This window comes from Dreissena polymorpha, chromosome 16 (genome assembly GCF_020536995.1).
Source record: "Dreissena polymorpha isolate Duluth1 chromosome 16, UMN_Dpol_1.0, whole genome shotgun sequence".
Classification (NCBI taxonomy): Eukaryota; Metazoa; Mollusca; class Bivalvia; order Myida; family Dreissenidae; genus Dreissena; species Dreissena polymorpha.
Window position 1 is genome coordinate 23,163,038 of NC_068370.1, and position 21,470 is coordinate 23,184,507.

General features: G+C 37.1%; 1 protein-coding gene and 1 long non-coding RNA gene across 2 annotated transcripts; one reads left to right on the forward strand and one right to left on the reverse strand.

Moving 5' to 3' along the window:
* The first annotated feature begins 660 nt into the window (after positions 1 to 660).
* On the forward strand, positions 661 to 20,982 carry LOC127862082 (NACHT and WD repeat domain-containing protein 2-like). The gene is made up of 7 exons (XM_052401042.1): positions 661 to 1,336; positions 5,435 to 5,523; positions 6,295 to 6,414; positions 8,379 to 8,591; positions 10,707 to 10,851; positions 11,231 to 11,805; positions 12,285 to 20,982. The coding sequence occupies exons 1-7, from the start codon at positions 1,216 to 1,218 to the stop codon at positions 16,257 to 16,259; spliced, it is 5,238 nt and encodes a 1,745-aa protein (XP_052257002.1). The 5' UTR covers positions 661 to 1,215; the 3' UTR covers positions 16,260 to 20,982.
* On the reverse strand, positions 10,759 to 12,891 carry LOC127862084 (uncharacterized). Its single transcript, XR_008040424.1, has 3 exons — positions 12,752 to 12,891; positions 11,533 to 12,642; positions 10,759 to 11,365 (listed from the first exon to the last, which is right to left on the reverse strand). It is a non-coding gene; the product is annotated as an uncharacterized LOC127862084 (long non-coding RNA).
* Positions 20,983 to 21,470: the final 488 nt, after the last annotated feature.

A 21,470-nucleotide genomic window follows, 5' to 3' on the forward strand; every position in this document is an offset into this window, starting at 1 on the left:
GATCTCGTGACTCTGTGGGGTTCACAATCGAACGTTAATGGATGTAAAGTTGTAAACACACCGATATATTTCTTTCCTCCAAATAACTTTTTAAAACATTTTTTCTAAAGAATTTTCAACTCGTGCATAAAAGCCAGTTTTGTATGCTGCTTATGGCAATGTGAATACATTAAAATTATTGTATTAAATAAAACTGTGTTCTTGGCCGAACATTCTATGTGTAACGCTTCTTCGTGTACGCGGTTATGCCGCACGCAATATGAAATTATGTAACCGATTTCAGAAGTATTCAATGATTTATTCTTAAATCTTAAGATAGCGACACAAAGTGCAAGAAAATCATGTGTTTATGCACCTAGGATTTTTGCAAATGTATTTCAAAAAATTGAAATATTTTGAAAAATAAAGTTCTTTACGGTGTGTGTACATTCTGTCAAGCCCGTATTTAAACTTATGTGAACCCTGTTGATCCTGCGCCCTGATGCATAGATCAAGCAAAAACTACTGAACGCCAAACATACAAAAGCCCCGTTTAACCACTTGTTAAACTGACACACCGGAGTGGATCAGGCTAAAAAGAAGCTAGCATGTCTCTACAGATAGATAAAATCCTCTATTTAAACGTCTTCATCTTTCCGCAGAGCAATCACTGACGTTCTTTTACTGCTGGATTAAGTCATAAAAATTCGCGATGTATTGTCGGTGTGATAAATTATAGATTATAATGAGACCAGTCCGTATTTTAATCCTCTTTACAACGCAAGTTCAAACGAATCTTCCTTCGGATTTAAATACACACGATTTAAATCAAATACTATACCAGGTACACGAATGTGTACCCAATAATTCGGATATAGAGCTTTAAGGATAACAATATGGCCACCCTTAGCAACCAGTGCGCGTGCTCGAACGAGGCCGTGTTTATTACAGTAGCGGTTTAAGGTTTCGCGTGAAGTGAATTATCAAAGTTTTTCACAGTTTTAGTGTTAAACAAAACGTGGCGTTAAAAGTAAATATAGGAAACACAAGTCTGTAATTTAACACCGTGTTAAATGATTAGATATCGGAGTCGGTGTATGAAACAGGCGCATTAAGCGCTGAAAAGATGCTGCACTTTTTGTTGGCGTGGAAGTCAACTGGCGCTTAATTTTATTTCTAAGTTTAATAAACGAACTATTAGTTAAAGGATCTAAGATTTCAAAGCAAGAATTTAAAATGGAAGGGGCCGATTGGGCCCCTATAGTACATCGTGTTTTAGCCGGAAATGTGGACCCTAATGAACTTCCGGAAATTCCAAATAGGGTTGTCCGGGTATATCTCAGCTCTACTGGTATTGGTAAGCTTTAATGAATTTATATTTATATTAAACTTAAAAAAAATCATTAACGTATATAGATATTTATAAAGTTTAAAGATACTTTAGAAAGTCGGGTTACAATTACATGTATTTGTTAAACTGATGAAAAGTATTGCATAAATATAGGTGAAGCTCAAACAGCATGTCCATGTTTTCTCGTGTTAATCGGCATTTACGTAATGCATTTCTCGATATTTACCGAATTTACGTTTAAACATGCGATGTGTAAAGTCGATATCAATCTGCAAAACAACGACTGCATGTATGATTGTTAACACTGTTCGAATCAGTAACATGTAACAAACTGTCAAGTATGGTATAAATAATTAACACTATTGGTGAAATCTGGATAGGAAGGGAAGGACATCATTCTGTTGCCGTAATTTATAACGTTTCATCCAGTGCACCATGATCAATGTCTAAGTTTTATTTTAAAAGTTGTCATTGATTTGATTTAAGATGTGTACGTGATTTTAAATTTGTCAATACATGTGTTTGTCACTATTTACCACCGGTATGTAAAGTCAAGGCAACTTGAAACTGTTCGTATGAGATTTACCGCCTCTTTCGTTTAAATTTAACATTCCAATACCGCAAATCAAATGGTCGATAACAGGAGCTGTAAGTCAACAATGCCGCCATATATTTCCCACCGAAACACCTGATCAGGTATATTTACATATTTATTCATGGTCGTTTTATCAATTCAATTCAACTAATACTCAGATGTTATCCGTTTATCATCGATCAATAAAGAATTGTCAATACCTATTAAAAGCCGGAAATTAAACGTTTATAAGAAAAGATAGCAATCACATAGCGCAAAACTTGCTTTAGAATCTTCTGAAATAGGTTTTTGGTATTCAATTAATTTTTTTGTAAATAGAATTTGATAACGTCTTTCGTGAACGTGCTTGTAAAAAAATGAGGATAATAACAGGTGTGGTTAAATGTATAATTAATACCCTTAACACGTGATTAAGCATAGAGAAAAATGAGTAAAACTCCAAAAATATAACATGAAAATGTTTATGTTGTGGCCTTTTCTTGTAATGCGTCGTATAATTTTGAAATCAATGGATTGTTTCCTTTTGGGGGTATTCAATTAGCATTTGTAAATAGAATTTGATAACGTCTTTCGTGAACGTGCTTGTAAAAAATGAGGATGATAGCAGGTGCGGTTAAATGTATAATTAATACCCTTAACACGTGATTAAGCATAGAGAAAAATGAGTAAAACTCCAAAAATATAAACATGAAAATGTTTATGTTGTGGCCTTTTCTTGTAATGCGTCGTTTAATTTTGAAAACAATGGATTGTTTCCTTTTGGGGTTTGTGGTGGATGGGTGGATGGATTAAATAAGGGAGGGAGGGAGAGAGGGATGCAGGGAAGGAAACAGGGAGGGATGCATGGTGGAATGGATTGATCGACGTTGTAGACTTTAAAGAACAAAAGACAAAAAAAGTATAATGTACACAGTTGTTTTACATGAATGAGATATTAAAATGTGTTAATAATTATAGGTATATTTCTTCATTACAGTAAATGTAGACGTTTTATATAGGTTGCCAATTACCGGTATGTAAGTGTGAATAATGGTTATGCGTAAACAATATATTATTTTTATTAAATATTTGATCATAATTTAAGAGCTACGTTATTGGCGAGAAGGGCCATGCGTTGTGCATCTGTAAGTTTCACTGTTCTCGCTATTTTGTTAAGGATCTCTACTGCTGGTACAGCTGACGTGTTATTTTGTTTGCATTTCATCGTCGAAGAAAACAATGCGAATATCTTTTGAGGGAATGTTACTGTAAACTGATATAAGAACCTGTGAAATTCAACGAAACTCGCATAACATTTCTTAATTGTTCAAATGTATTTCATTTACCTTGTGAGTACCTTTAAGAGTGTACTACAGTTGTGACCGTGTTTACACACACTTTGGTTCCATGACCGGACCGTTTGCTACTCTAATGTTTGCATAAATTCTCCCCTTACATTATCAAAGGGCTTACTTAGTTACAGTAAAACTCGAATCGAACTCGGAATGGAATTTCGGGGATTTTGTGTTTGTGTGTCTTTATGGGTGTCACAGTGACAAAGCTCAAAATAAACACCGCTTATGGAGTTCAATACATCAATTCACGGGGATCAATCGCACAATGCGACTATGTCAATATACCGCAACTTGAATACTGTTTATAAACTGGTAATGCAATCACTCTGTCCCACGTATTTTCTCATTAAAATGACACTCAATAGCTTCAACTTGAGATGTGTCTATTATTTCCTGACATACCACAACGATTTGTGTGTTTATCTGTTAAATTGATTCATTGTTTTATAAGCGATACTTAAATTTACGTCAACAACAATATAAAAAAAAACTATACAGACACCATTAACATAATTTCATTTTTTCTGATTTTAGTGTTTAAACGATTTTATTTTAACGACCACATATCATGTGTATGGATCGTTGATTAAATTATTTTTACGGTCATTTTCTCTCTACCTCTCATCCATATAAGATAATTACTGTCATTAGAATGTGCACTTAAATATGAATGGCAATCTAGCTTACCAATAGAAATATGGGAGTTATGATTCCGAACGCCATGATTTGACTGAAATACTGCTGAAAACGGCCAACAAATCCAAATAAACACTATTTTATTTCTCCGCTTGCATTATTGGATAATTAAAATAGTAATTTATTCTGAGACTCTAGAGTGCAATTTCATGGTAGTGTCAATGTGGCAATCAAAATCACAATCACGATACCATTTTTATTTGTTAAGTGTTCTTTTATAATTAGTTAAATGGTAGCATATAGATTAGATTTAAAGATGTGATTATTAGTATGTATTAGGTAAGCATACTTGTAAAAATTGTCCACATTTTACCGGACCTAACAGGGCGAGTTTAAATAATCAACATATTTGGGGATATCTCAGATATTGAACTCCGTCCAACAACGAAAGCTTTCAAGAAATATAGTATATTATAGCATGTTGACTTTCGACTGCATATAAATATTTTTTCATACGGGCACTACGTGATGGTTTCACGTGCGCACGTGATTATTATCAAACATAATTAATAACTGACAACCCATAAGCGGCATATGGGTACGTCGACATAGCGGTTCCGTGAGCCATATTTTATTTAATGCGTACTCGTGTGATGGTTACACGCGTGCGCACTTGATATCTTGCATCACCACTTAAACAAGCTTTTTCAAATGCCCGCTGATTCCGTCGTATACACTTATACAAACAAACTCAAGAAATATGTGTATACCGTTTTGTTACTTAATATTATGTTTGTGTAAACCGGTAAGTAAGTCGTGTTAAAGAAATCAGTCAATCTTATCGGTACTTGTATATCAATATGTATGTCTATCAGATCTTCATGTTCCAATTGAGACGAATTACCATCAGAAAGGTGTAAAATAAAGCTTCAACCTTAACCTTATAATAGATAAATCTTGACTTGCGTTCAAACATTATTCACACGCCAATTGACATCAATGCGCATTTAAGTTAACTGCACTTCATACATTAACACGCCGAATTCAATAAGCAAATGTAATCTGTAAAAACTGGAATGTGCTTATGTAAATGCCTTAATCGCATCTTAATGTAAAACACTTCGCCAAAACTTATGTATTTCAATTAAATTACAGATAACTGAATACAAATGCTTGACCTTGTGATTGTATAACTATATTTTTTTACAAATCGTTTTCTTTACACGCAAATGCAGAATAGTGTTCAATGTGTTTTTTACGAATAAATAATGGTATCAAATTGTATGGGTATATGTGAGGACGTAACTAAAAGTTCATTCTCGCTCCTGTATTACTGACCCCTCTCAGAATGTCGCTTTTTGCCATTAACGGTTGAAAGAGGATTCGTGAGTGTATCTCTCAACTAGAAAACACGTAGCATCAACAGTGTAGCTGGTCCGCTAAGCGGCAAGAAATACACATGTAATTTCCATGATTGTGTCATTAATTAATTGTTATATATCTATCTATTTTATCAAGACTATGTTGCTATGGCTACAGATTCGCAGACGGAGCGCAATGCCTTCGTAGAGCGAGTGTACCCGCCAATGAGAGAGTACTGTCGGCAAAAGTATGGCGTCGAGTTTCAGGTGATGATATGAGACGCGTTCTGAGAAAACGGGGCTTAATGCGTGTGCGTAAAGTGTCATCCCAGATTAGCCTGTACAATCCGCACAGGCTAATCAGGGATGACACTTTCCGCTTGTATGTTTTTTTTTCGTTTAAAGGAAGTCTCTTCTACACGAAAATCCAGTTAAGGCGGACTGCACGTGCTAATCTGGGATGACACATTACGAACATACATTATGCCCAGTTTTCTCAGTTTTTTTCTACGCGACTCATATGTTTGTTTGTCTGCTTTTGTGTTATTTGAAACGGTCACTTTACCATACTCAGGTTAATAAATGAGCGTCAACGTGAAACAAACTCATTGTAGCCATTAATCAATGCAATCATTAGCAACGAAATGAACACATTGAACTGTAAAAGAAACGCATGCAAGAAGGCATGGAAATGCATATTATCTGCACACCGAGTGGCCATTCTTTTATTATTTACACCTATTGTACAGTACGGAAATTGAAAAATGTGTGTTTTCTACGTACTGACGTATAATAACGGAACATTATTGAGATACAACCGTATTCTCCTTGTTATAAATTTTATTGTTTAAACTCATTTTTTCGTACCCCAAAAATCGTTTTTGCAATATGCAGTCGTGCGTTAACGTTAAAAGCAACGCTGTTAAATGTAATTATCTCCATTGGGTCGTGGTCTGGTAACGTTACATTAAACCACCATATTAAAAACAAACACCACATTTTCCTGATCCAACCTTCACATGCCACTTAAACTTGTAGATGGTGGATCTTGAGTGGGGCATGCCGCCCCATGGTCACGGGGCCGACCCATTGGGCAGCGAGTTCCGCTTCCGAGAGCTGGCCAAATGTCAGAGACTTTCGGCGGGTCCAAACTTCGTGGTAAGAACGACTACACATGTTCTTCTACAAACCTGGTAGAGTAGTAATCCGCTCATTTCTTTTGATTTAGTTTATTTCGTATGTCTCTTTTTGTGATCAACCACTGAACGTTTTGTTCAGATCCAAAGTATGTTTTATTCAGGTTAAAACGTTTAAAACAAGACGCGGCAATGGATCATTAATTTTACTTTTTCTGCGATATTCTGTTCAATTTAAATGCATACGGAACTTATGTTCCTTTAATATTACTTGCTGAAAACCAGAAAAGGATAAAACGAAAGAACGTTGGAATAATAACGATACCAAAATGCAAACACAATTCAATTATAAAGTAATATTAATTATCGACACACTAATGTTTATGGTTATTTGTTCACAAATGTATGTGTTTATATGAGCGCAACGTCACCGCGCGCTGTTTTTAGCTCGGCTGTTTATCGGAGAAACCCGAGGTATTGTCATAGCCAGCTCGTCGTGTCCGTCGTCGTGTCGTCCGCGTCGTGCTAAAACCTTAACATTCTAAAGTGATTCCACCTACAACTTTGAAACTTCAGATGTGGCTGCACCTTGATGAGTTCTACACGCATTTTTGGGTCTCTAGGTCAAAGGTCAATGTCACTGTGACCTCTAAAAAAAAATATTCTGACAAGCGTTCGCAGCCGGGCGTGGCACCCGTTACGCGGTGCTTTTGTTTACTTATATATACCCATTGGATCGAACTGGGTTAGAAGTAGCACTACGAGTTTTATTCTATGTTATAATAAAAAATCAATATACACTCCTTCAATTTATATAAATATTTTGCCTTTTTTTTTCTAAAATACCCAAATTCACAACTTAGCAGTTTGTTCTTATAAAACAAAACAACTAAATACCACCGATATGTAATTGTTAGTTCATCGCACAAAATATGGGATATATCAACTTCATCCCCTATGCGAACATCGTTGTTATTGTTGTCGTATATATAGACAAAAACAAAACTTATTATATTATGAAAACGCATATCACATTCTGAAAATAGCATACACCGAGAAAAAAAGTCACAATTATGTTTAGTTCCATAGTGTAAGTTACTGATTTGCATATCAGTTTATTCTAAGAACGTAATTAAAACAACATTTGAATCATTCAGCTTCAAAATGTTGCAACCTTCATTGTCACACGTAGTTAATTTGCATCCCCTAAAATAAGAAAATGTTTCCGCTTAGATTGGCGTTAAGTAGGGCCGCTGTTTGTATAAAGTCTCGCAAGAAATCTAGGTCGAAAGTGGGCTTAGACAGCTACGTCGGTAAAATTCCTTACCTTAAGTGTGCTAAATGTTGAGCTTTTAACGATGCCGTTGGGATCAAACTTGTGGTATTAGACCAGTGTACAAATCACACTATTTGTATGGTGATAAAGATCACTTGAACGTTTTAGGCTCTCTGTTTTAGTTACATGTGGCAACCAACAGGCATTGAGTCACTACATATCGCCCCTTTGGTGCAGAAAGGTACCATGTGCCTTCTTATTTTAATGTCGCATTGTACCTTTCTTGCACCAAGGGGGCGATATAAATTGTGTCCTGACTCAGCACAACAGTAGTTTCGATAGTGCGGTTATTGTTGTAAAATGCGATCTACGTGTATTTAGGTCAGGATTGCCACTTTAGGGATTATAGGCTTTGTTAATCCGCTTTAACCAATAATCTAGCAGCTTGTACTAGTACATGCTTAAGAATGTTTACTTCAATCATACAGCTATAACGGTTTATATTATCGCTACTTTTTGCAAAATGAATGTCGCTCATACACGATAGGTTTATATTTGGTTCTGTAGTTACCATAACTTTCCCAAAATCATAGGTTTTGTTTTTTAATTTAATCAAAATAAACACAACTCACATCAACAACCCGATTTTATATAGAGAAACATAGTTACCATAGTACATGGTGACTCCTTGTATCATACTATTCTTCCAGGCCTTTATTGGGCAGAAATACGGCAATCGACCTTTGCCCCGCGTGATTCCCGCAGCGGAATACGAGACTCTCATGGTGACCTTGAAAGGTCACAGAAGTCGCGAGACCAAGTCCGCCTCGCTCCTGGACGAGTGGTACACCAGGGACGACAACTCTGTACCGCCCACTTACCTCTTGGCAAGCCTCAAAGAAAAATTTCCAGACTACTTCAGTGTAAGTACTTTAGATAAATGTGTGTATATGTGAATATTGTATACAAAGGTATTATGTGTAATGTATGAATTGTGTGCATCACATGTACTGCATCTAGTTTATGTTTTTTTATATTATACACACTCTTTGTATCAATGTATCGTATATACAGTATTGACGGGCCCGCTAGCTCAGTATGTACATCGCTGGTCTACAAATCCGATGATCGCGGGTTCGATCCTTTTCCCGTCAACGCGTGTGGGCATTGGTTATGCCATCATTTCTACGGCCTTTCTCACTCCTATACCTCTTATTCAAGTAGCTCAGTTTTCTGTTACTGGGATGAGTATGCACACTAAGAAATGATTAACCCACGTATGCCTAGCGTCTAAAAAAGGCCTTGGCAAACAGCGTAGACCCAGATGAGACGCCGCATGATGGGCTTAATGCATGAGCGTAAAGTTTCATCCGTGATTATCCTGTGCAGTTCGCACAGGCTAATCAGGGATGACACTTTCCGCTTTTATGACATTTTTCGTTTTAATAAAGTCTCTTCTCAGCAAAAGTCCAATTTTGGCGGGAAGTGTCGTCCCTGATTAGCCTGTGCGGACTGCACAGGCTAATCTGGGACGACACTTTAAGCACATGCATTATGCCCAGTTTTCTCAGAACGCGACTCAAATGAAAAACGTATTATTCTACGAACTGTATGTTTTGTTTCTACGTTCATGTATTGTAAGCATTTATTGTATTGATGGATAAGTGGATTTAAGGATGCATGTTTAGATGTGCTTATTATTTGATCATGGCCTAGTATATATGATTGGATGAGTGTGTACTCGGTTTTGTGTATAATTTGATGCGCCTATCGTGTATGAGATTCGAGTTATTTATGATTTATGATTCCATAATTGAGTTAATGGATAAATGGGTAGGCGTGCACATGTATCATAAATGATGTGGATCATACATGTGCAACATGGGATTACCATGGTGACAATTTGCATGTTATCATTCATACACCACAATTAAATTTGATTTTGTTTAATTTTCGACCCCATTCCAGGTTTAAGTATGCACCCAAATCATAAAAATTATTAATTTAAATTATTATGAATTCAAAAATGTTAGAAATGTTGTCATTTTTTTATGAGCGTGAATATTCTTCAAGAAGATTAGATCCTAAAATACGTGGATTTGTTTAACTTTGATAAATGAAATATTTTCTCGTGTACCAAGGTCTTATATTTCACAATACGACGACAGCTTTGGAAGGATCGGCCTTATCGAAATGTCAATAAAGATGTGTCTTAAAATATAATATTTCGACTTTTCGTCTTTATTATAGGCATAGGTATTAAATCTAACAACGGAACTTGTTTTTTATGAAAGATAAACGTGGAAACGTTATGAACTTATGTAGTATTTTAATTCTAAAACCTTGATATAATATAGAGCGAAATAGCGATTATATGAAACAATTATAGACAGTAGTAGTTTTGAGAGTACTTCATGAATTTTATTATCATTTTGGAATCGAAATAATATGTTTTGGAGTGTATATATTTTCAAATTAAAAACGATGTTTCGTATCGAAAGTGTATAAACAAAACAATTATTTACCCATTTATGCCTAGTGGACTCTCCCATCCTTCTAAAGTGGATCAATTTATTTCCAAAATTAGGGATGTCTAGTATATTTATTTCCATATTTAGAATTTTTGTTACAGAAATTCATTTAAGCAAACAGTGCAAACCCAGATGAGACGCCGCATTATGCGGCGTCTCATCTTGGTCTACGCTGTTTGCAAAGTCCTTTTTTCAGGACGCTAGGCATAAATGGGTTAATCGAACATTATTGGTAAACGTCTTATATAATCCTTTTTCTGTGACCCTCATCCACATCTTGTTTACTAGAGCCATGCGTATTGAAAACTGCTATAGTTACAGTGTTACGACCCAAACAGCTGACATAACACTGCCGCAGAAATCATATGCAGAGTGCCCTTGCTCAGTCAGCTGGGACAAAAAGGCTGATATTTATTCTAGAATGTATCATAACAAGAAGTTGAATACCCCATAGACAGGGATACACGTCCCTGCAACTAGCCCTTAAAATAGACCCTTGCATTGCAGGAGGACGCCAAGGAGTGCGAAGAGGTCATGGGCCAGTGGCAGGCAGCGGAGAAAGAGTTGCGACGTCTGCTGCAGAGGGCTGCGGAAATTGCCTACCTCGAGGGCAACATAGACCAGGAGTCGAAACAGAAATACACATCATCTAGTGAGTAAAACATGCAATATAAGGTGGTCATTGAAAGAAGAACCAACAGGACCTAGCAACAAATGTGCATAGGCTGCACTCATTTTGCTCTCGGTGAACGCTTTGTGTTTTTTTTCTGGCATTCAACCAGTGTCTATTCCATTACATATTAATTCGATATTTGTTCTTTAAATTGTTGGTCATTTCATTAAAAATTGTATATGATGAATAACATACTTGCAAAAGAATGTTGTTCTGGTATATACAATTACTTATCATCTATAGTTGCTTTAGGATTTTAATTCATTTTTAAAGTTATTTTAGATAATGTTTTATAATACATGTTACAACCCGTTCTAAATAGCCCATATTTTATTTAAGCAATTTCGTGTGTATTCAGCTCACGACATCAGCATCCAGCGAGCAATTGATGAAACGGACAACCCACAGAAGAGATGCGTCCTCTTGGCCAGAACAATTGTTGACCTGAAAAACTACGTCGACGACACAAAGGCGGCTGACTTCGCTGAGATATCTACAAACGAGAAAACTGATCTTCTAGAGCTAGACGAAACGTGTGCAAATAAACTTTCGCAGGTAGCGAATACGTATAAAAGCGCAGTGTCCAATCCGAACTGTTTTCATTATGACGTATTGTGGCGGTACGATGACGTCATTCATCCGAAATTACACGCGCCTTACCTGAAAAAGCTGTGCGACGATTTTCACAGCGCACTCAAAAGACTAGTTGACGAAACTGTTTCCAAGACAAAGTTCGATGTCGATCCTGATATCTACGAAGAAGTTCTGCAACACTGGTTGTGCTGCAAACGAAAAGCAGCAGCGTTCTATGGTCAAGATAAACTTGTAAGTGAGGTGAAGAAGTACCTTGCAGCACCGACGTCTAAACCCTTGGTGGTGTACGGCGAATCCGGTTCAGGAAAATCGACACTTCTTTCCAAAATGGCGACAGAGGTGTGTACCATATTTAAATATTTTCGTATAAGTCATAACGTTTTTTTGAAATGGTTTGTTGTAATCATATGTAATAATCAGATTAATTATGATGATAATTAGTTTATTAGTCACATGTAATAATGCAGCTTACATATCATCATCATCATCATACATCATCATCATCGTCATCACAATCATCATCATCATTTATCATCATCATCGTCATCATCATCATTTATCATCATTCATCATCATTATCATCATTCATCATCATCATCCTCATCAATCATCATCATCACAAGTATTGCATATCGCAATATTATCGTTGTACATGTACATCGTAAACTTATCATATCAGCGGACGTTATTGTATTAATTAAGTAAAACATCAAATTAAACATTTACATGTATTCGGTAAATTGTACCAGTGGACCATTTTTGTCTGTATAAATTCGATGCTTTTATCGAATTTAATCCATTTTACTTATCTATTCAAGGTCATCTCTAACTCAGTCGGGAAGACTATCTGCGCAGTGCGCTACATTGGCTACACATCCAAGAGTTCAGATATCAAACAGGTGCTGATGACATTGTGCCATCAACTGCTGCACACGCTCGGACGATCACACGCCGACATGCCTTACGACTGCAAAGACCTCCAGAGGTATTTTCACGATGTCCTCAATTCTGTGCAGAGGGATTTAAACGTCGTCATCTTTCTGGACTCTATTGACAAGCTCATTCCAGAATATAACGCACACAGTATGTCCTGGTTGCCAACTAAATTGAACGCGAACATCAAGATTATCATTTCAACGCATCCGACGCGGCATTCCATCCTTGATCGGCTTAAGACTGAAATTGTGAAAGATTTGAGCTACATGCTGGGAGTTACTCAAATGACTCAAGAAAATGCGAACGGTCTTATGCAATACACGCTTAGTTTGTACAGCCGCAAAATTACCTCCCTTCAACGCCATGTGTTCAGTAGTAAATTCAATTCTTGCTCTTTGGCAATGTTTATCCAGCTCGTAACCCACCGAGCAAAGTTGCTGTCTTCCTTCGAGAGAATTGACGAAGGTGATCTTCCCTTCAATATACACGACACCATACAAACATTGTTCACCGCACTTGAAACAAGGCATGGTCGTGTGTTGGTGGAAAGGTCGTTGAGTTATCTGGTTGCCTCGGTGACAGGGTTAAGTGATTGCGAAATGGAGGATCTCTTGTCACTGGATGACGATGTCCTGAATTCAGTTTATGTCACCTATCACCCGCCAGTGCGACGGATCCCGTTTGCCAAATGGTTGGCCTTAAAGGGCGATATTGAAGCGTTCTTGACTCATAAGGAATCGGACGGAGTCACCGTTTCTTTGTGGTGCCACGGGGAGTTCGAACTCGCTGTAAAGAAACGATACCTTTCATCTGAGACGGTTTTAAAAGAAATCCATTCAATGCTCGCCGATTACTTTCTTGGCACTTGGGCGAATACAAAGAAACCCGTCAAAAGTCCGGAAACAGCCGGAAACTTAATCTTGCCGCCTTGCGGTAGTAAAGTCGATCGTTTGGTCGCTAGCCAGCCGCTTTCCTTCACTGGTCTGGACGGGACAGTAAGGTTCAACAAACGAAAATATGATCAGGTCCCAAGGCATTTGTTCCTTGCAGGACGTTTGGAAGAACTCAATGGTCTGGTTTTATTCAACTACGAATGGCTCTATAATAAGATGAAAGCTCTTTCGTTGACCCATATATTGGCTGATTTTGTCCTCAACCCAGGTGAAGAGGCGACGCTAGTTGAAGAGGCTTTGAGGATGGCGGAACAGACCATACATGCTGATATCAATAACCTTGCTCCAGAATTAGCCGGCCATTTGCTTCCGTACTACAAGAGTCATCATAATATTCGCGCGTTGGTTAAGCAGTGCGACACGGCTGGTTTGAAGCATTGTGCGATGATTCCAAACTTTCCATACATGCAAGTGCCAGGCAGCTCCCTCCAGCATACGCTCACTGGACCATTTTGCGGGGATGTTTATAGACTAGCGGGAGGTGACCGATACCTGCTTATGAAGGTGAAAGATAATTCAAACGTGTACAGGTTTGACGTTGCAACCGGGGAAGAGAAAGGAAGCGTATTTGCCTCCAATGGAGATCTGTACGTGACCCCCGATAGCAAGTATTTTGTAATCGTCGACCACTTGACAGAAAAAGCTATTAAGGTTCATAAGTCGGAAACGGGAGAATTTGTTGGCCAGTTGATCGTCATGAACCACATTGAACTGAAAGTAAAAGAGAAGTACAAGCTAGCATCGATCAGCTTAACTAACGAGCGGCTTACCGTAATTGTCACGACTGAAACTAGTTTCCTTTGCATTGCCGATCTGGTTGCGTGCGAATTCTTGCAGATAATCAGCTTAGACGGGAAATGTGACGTTAGTGAAATAGCGCCAAACGGTCGACACCTTTTCTGCAACTCCAATGAATTTATTCTTTGCTACGATTTGTACTCCTTAGAACATATCTGTACTGTCCCGGCGGGTCACAAACCGTCGTGTCTCGCGTTTACCGTTGACGGGCTGCGTGCATACGTTTCCAGCCCGAACGAGGCTAAACTATTGGTTCTGCACGTCCATCGAGGTACCGTCGAATTGGCATACAAAAGTCCGTTAGATGATGACCTAGGTGATGACAAAATAGTAGATTTGAAGATCTCTCCCAAGGATGACAAACTTTTGATCAGAGGCTTAGACAATATTCTGGTATATGACCGCTTTTCCGAGAAGGTGACTGTAAGCTTAGAAAGACCCGCCGACGTGCCAAACGAATTCCGATTGCCAAAGAGTCACTACGACGACTTGCATTACACGAATGCAGATTTCTCACGAGATGGTGCTTTTGTGCTTGCGACAATCTTCAGAAACCTTTATATTTGGAATTCCTCTACCGGCGAAAAGATTTCTAATATACAGGCACCCGTCGGAATCATAGCTGAAATGCTGATTTCCAAACATAAAAATCAGGTCGTTACACATATCAGAGGCTCGAAGGACATACAAGTATGGAATATCGATGCGACGGCCAACCAGGTCAACATGCTGGACAAACTGACAAGTGAGGTTTTAGAAATGAAGCTCACGGCAGATAATTCCACCGCGTATGTTCGCTGTAAGAAAAGCGACGAACTTGGAGTGATCGATATGCACAATGGAGTGATGTTAGATCTTCTTACTCACGATTCGCCCGTACAAGATTTTGCTTGCACTCCCGACGGCCAGTACGTTCTGATATCGAGTAAGCCAAGGAAGAAAAACGCCGCTGTCAAGATATGGGACATGGATGAACGGAAAGTTGTAAAGGAATTTGGCAACACAACCGGGTACAGCCTAGGTGCAAGGTCAGCGCAGTCTATAGTGTACGTTGCCCAAGAGGAACATGGCTTCAAGGCTCCATATTATATCACGAAGTTCAGTTTCATGTCAGATGGGTTTCGAGAGAGCACGCATCCTCTGTCATTAAAGTACATCCTCGATCGACCGTTTCTAACGCACGACGACGAAAACATGGTGGTACTGACTGCCCAGGATTACCTCGAAAGAACCGGTGAGTTCGATACCCCCACCATATGTACGTTTTCCCTTAACGAGGACCACAAGGTTTCATATTACACACCGGAGAGTTTCCAAGAGGTGGTCAACATTGACACAATCAAACAAGTCGTACCAAGTACGAGCGGGCGCGACCTCGTCATTGTTCTCTTTTCAACGTTTCCGTCCGACGGGCCTAGCAACGGTCACGTGCAAGATGAAGCATCCCAGCTCGGATTGTTGGTGCTCGATATAAGCTCGGGAGCTATTATCACCGTCTGTGACCACTTTATGAGTCCCGGAACTTCCATGCGCTCTCTTGTCTTCTCGGATGTAAACTTTTGCATAGATAGCGAGTACAACATCTTCGATATCGGCAATGGCCGGCTCGCTGGTCAGCTGGAGAATCCGGGCGTTCCACCTTCAGCAATCGTCCTCAACGGAGGGGCAGTGGTTTACTTCAAAGGCAGTCACGTGTCCGTTATTAGTTTGCGAACTGGCACTCACATTGCCAAATGTGACGTGCACTCTTCGATTTCAAACATTACCGTATGTTCAGATCAAAGAACCCTGCTCGTTGGATGTCACGACGGAACCGTAGTCTCCTATATCGTAATCGATCCCGATTTCGATGATGTCTCGGATATTGTGGCCGGCATTGGGAGCCGCGCGATTTCTGACGTCCCCACAAGGGTTCGATCGTCTCGGACTTGGGACAAAGTAGATGACAGCGTTTGTCCCAACTATTCTCGACCACCGTCCGCGCTGTGTACCGGGCCAAAAGAAAAGGTGCTTTTAAAACAGGTTCAGCCGGCACCGAAGGTGCGACCGAACTCAGAGACCCTGTTTTACCTGAACGAGAGATCGAAATCGTGCGTCGTGCAATAGGCTTGCATTCAGGTAGATGTGTACATTTCCATAGGTACCTGGTTATATATGTCAAGGTCTTAAACTTTGTCCAGTAGTTAAACATAAGAAGTCCGAAATCGGCGAAAATTGTTTGCTGTTCTGTGCGGTCATTCGACTCAAGATTGTTACACTGCATTCCGCGTGTTTCAATGTGTACGCCCTAATAGGGTAGCCAATAGCTTGTTCATTCCGTTTTCTTGTTCGATGTCGTATTAATCTAATTCAAGCAAAGATAAAAAATCAATTATTGTATTTAAATATACAATTGTAATTTTAAAAAATGCGAGGCAATTTTATCGTACATAAGATTGAAATATCTAAAAGACAGTACCGACTGTATTCATTTTTATGGTAAAACATTGACCCGTGTTGTGCATTTTATAATAAACATTTTAGTATGCTTGTTATCGATTGCATTACCTGCGTGAAATATAATTTTTAAATCGCGTCCTGAAATCTTGTTCTTATAATACTATACGTTAACGCATTAAGACTTACCATGGAGAAGAGCTCGCGAAGAGTTGTATGGCACGATGTTGTTTACTTGCCTATTCTTTACAATACAGATTATCATATCGCTATTTACTATTATTTTTTATTGAAATATACTAGTGTTCATATTGGCTTGCTTTAGACAAACGTTCACAAATTACTTTGTGTGCTTTTGTTTTCATCCGTTATATAACATCAAATATTTTGGAGTAAATAATCGACGTCTTAACTAGTTAATATACGACGGACATGACATTGCTGAATGAGAGAGTACTATTGTTTCCTCTAAATATGTATTTATTTATTTTATTTAAAAGAAAACTTGATTGTCATTTGTGACACTTTTATGTTGTTAAATTGTTACTTAAGGCTATTGTTTATTGACTTTTTATAACAACGTGATGCTATAATTTGCATTTATTTATGTGATTTTTTTGCGTTGTGTTTTCTTTGTTAGTGCTGAAATCGCATTTTTAAGGCACAGCTTGCATTTTTATCTCTTATATTATTTTTTATGTCACTTATATTATTATTATACTATAATACGACGAACATGACATTGCTGAATGAGAGAGTACTATTGTTTCCTCTAAATATTTATTTTATTTATTTTATTTAAAAGAAAACTTGATTGTCATTTGTGACACTTTTATGTTGTTAAATTGTTACTTAAGGAAATTGTTTATTGACTTTTTAAAACAACGTGATGCTATAATTTGCATTTATTTATGTGATTTTTTTGCGTTGTGTTTTCTTTGTGAGTGCTGAAATCGCATTTTTTAGGCACAGCTAGCATTTTTATCACTTATATTATTTTTTCTGTCACTTATATTATTCGTTTTACATTTAAATTAGGTATTATTCCTATTTTTGAAGTCAGAAACGTTTGTTGATGTAAATTTTAAATGTTGAGTTTCCTTTTATATAAAGAATTTATTAAACCATTCTTTGTACAAAAGAATGTATGTATGTCAAGGGGCGCAACTATTGCCGACATACAGACAACACTTTTTCACGCAGTCGTTTACCCAAGTTAAACTTAGTCACTTCCCTTGCGTAGTCACGAATGATGTCTCTTTTTCCAATCCGGTGACTTGTATTATTTTAAATCGAACTTATAATACTGACCTTCTAATAATCAACCAATGAATATTTGGGAAAGCATACAATATGTATGCTATTAAGTCTTAAAATGGGTCAATGTCAAGAAACAGACTTTACAAATTGCTTTATTTTTTGTTCTTATTTGGTCGGTAATACTCTCAAATGATTTTGTGTGCTGAATAACATTCAACAGTTTTAACATTTTTGATTATTTAAGTGCTCATCGCAAACAGGTGTAATGTCTTGTCTTTTTTAATGAAATATTTTATTTATGTCTAAATTTTACTTTAAAATCGTACGGATTTTCATTCTTTATCCGACGATCACAACTTTAAATTGATCTTTTTTTCGTAAGTGCATTGTAACATGAGGTCATGTATAGACCAGTTCATTGTTATTGTTTTGATTCCCGATTTTCGCGCATGCGCAATGCACTGGTAGTCAAAAAGCATTGCTTACAGCTAACGCAAAGCATATGGATAACGAGACTTGTTTAGTCAATACATCGAAAAGAAACTTAATAAACAACACCTAAATAATATTTAAAAAATATAATGTTCAGTGCCAAAAGAATGCATTAACACATTTATGTGCATTTTAAAAGAACGCGTCATTAGCATAAAAGTAATTAAGATTGTCTGAAGACTGAACGACAGACAATTCGACGCAACAAAGAGCTCTATGCATTAGCCGTATAATTATTTGCAGAAAAGCTTCAATAAAAATAATGTTACATCGAATTATAAAATTATAATTATCAATTGCATGCGTAAACTAGAATAATAAAAAATTAGTGATAGCTAGAATGTGTCAGTGTTTCATTGAAAATAAACGTACTACAAAGCCCTATTAAAAGCGAAGTTCACGAAGGTATTTACATGTAATTTTAATTTGGATGGGTGTTGTTCAGAGAATGACTTGAGGAATATTAACATTTAACTGAAAAACACAACCTCACATGATGCAAATTGAACTGTGTATTCATGTATTTTGTAAACTCGTTACTAGTGATCGAGTATGAGTGACAACTATCTAACATTTAACACACACATTGTTTCATTATTATTTACCCCCATTGATGTCAAACGTTATTTCTTGTTTTTATGATGTATTTCGTGCATTGCCGTAACATTACATTTTCATACTGAATGACGTATTTATAATTAACCGATGCCCGCTAAATACGTAAAATATTTTGTATTTACATTTTATAATTCATAAATACCTTATTTTTTTATAAATAAAACGGGCCTTTTTCTTTACCGTGTTCAATTTCTGATAATCTATAGACTTCAAATTTGTACAATTATTATGTAACATATCTAATTTAAGCAACTGTTAAGTATGTCGGTGGTAAATTTATTCAACCAAATGCCTAGTTACTTAATACTACCAGAATGAAGACATGGTGGCATCATCAATTGCGTTTAATGACCAGACTGTCATCTGCCACCTAGTGTGATTTATGACACCATGTTGTTAGTTAGGTCTGGACAATATCTGATCAAAACGAGATAATCGGATTAGGCAGAACAAAGGGGCAATAAAACACCGGTATACAAAGGCTTAAACGATTTTAAGATTGATGCAAACAATCAAATGAAAACTATTGCATTTAATTTAATTAAATGTTTATTTAATGTGTCAACATGTTAGTTTTCCCGGACCAGGGTAAAGGTACCTGCCCAGACATTATGGTTAATTTGTAAATGTTTTTTATTTGGATTTGATCTATTTATTCATTGTGTTCAATCTTATTTGTTTCAGTAACGTAGAACAACTTGTTGGCATGTTGAAAAATAAAATCTAAATATAATCGTTTAAATTTAACCGATCACGCTCTATTTCTCCCCATTGATTGTATTTTTCTTTTGACTACCAATATAGCCCGGATGTAAACACGCAGGTGCGCGTGACGTCACGCGTGAACTGGTCTATACGGTAATGGGATTTTAGTTGTTAAAATAAATAGTCGCGCAAAGAGAAACAATCGTGTGTGTTTGATACATGTAGTTTGCGTACTGGACACAATGTGCTGCGTGTTAGTTGTCACCACAGTTAGATTTTTATCATTATCTGCATTACGTAATAGCTCTCGATAAGCGGTATTGTTCTAAATGTACGTAATAGCTCTCGATAAGCGGTATTGTTCTGAATGAGTGTTGATAAGATCCTACTGATTGTTAATTTTGAATGCGCATGACCCTAAATTTTAGACAAATAACAATTAGTCTGCTGTTACACATAAAACAAATAACGGTATTTCTATTAGCTTCACTTGTTGTTGTTTATTGTTCATAACCATGTGAAAAATCACACAAACGAATCAAATTAGTCTGAAAATTCGTGTTCATTTCATTTTATAACATATAATAAATGAACCATTTTGTTAGAAGTTTTATGAATATATAAATTTAACGTGTTGCACGCGATCCTCAGTCGCATAGTAAATATGAATGGCTTAGAAAAAAGTCACTGGAAAATGCATTTATTGAGGGTTATACTTTTTCACAATAAGGTGAGATAATTCTAAGGGAAATAACCTTGTTTTGGGAAGCGCCTTTTTCAACAACAAAAAAAACTGCAAATAATTTAATTATTAAGGAACTAACGTACACATCAAACCATTTTGTATAGCAAGGAACCACAGACCAATTTAACCATCATATAAAAAAAAATAACGCAGTTTTGACACATCTGCTTTTTAACAATATCGTGTTTGATGCCGAATATTATAACAAATACAAATAGATAGATATGCGCTGACGTTGTGGCTTCGATTGCTGTGTGTGAACTGTAAATACAATGTTTAATGTATTATTTTTTACGTTAAATTTTCTATTTCATCTACATCTTTTATGCATTTTATGAAGTTTTTATTTGTTATTTAATATATATTTCATACACACAATTTGCAATTTCATGTTCAGTTCTCCAATCGCATTTAGTTATTTCATTGGAATAGTTCACTTTTATGTTATATTTGTCTGTGATATTTTCACTGTGATAGCCTTGTTAATTATGTTCACTTGTGTATACACTGAATTTTTATGTAGTTATATTAAAGAGATTTAACTATGAATCACATTAAATATACGGAATACAACTGTGTCTTTCATTCATGTAGTCATGTGATGTTTTCACAAAGCAAGATATGAATGATTTTAAATGACGTTTATTATAGAGTCACCATTGCACTAGTCCGTTAGTAGCGGATCCGTGGTCTAGTGGTAACAGACTAGCTTCACAATCCAGAGATCGCTGGTTCGATCCCCCGCTGCACCTAACCTACTAACTCGTCTTTCGCATGAGACGTTAAACCGAGGTGCTATACACCGGGCACTAAAAGACCCAGGGTCACCTCTGGAACGGGGTGTCTCCTGTGTCTTGCACTATCCCCCGTAACCAACTAACACGTCTTTCTGCGGGCGATGGCCATATGGGAGACAATCCCGGTGCACTCGATAAAAAGAAAAACAACAGCTAGTCCGTAAAACGGCACTTATAAAAAAAAATAACTAGGTTTACCTTTCCATGACGCAAACGAATCAATGACAACACGCTGTGTGAAAGACATAAAGCTTTAACCAGTGT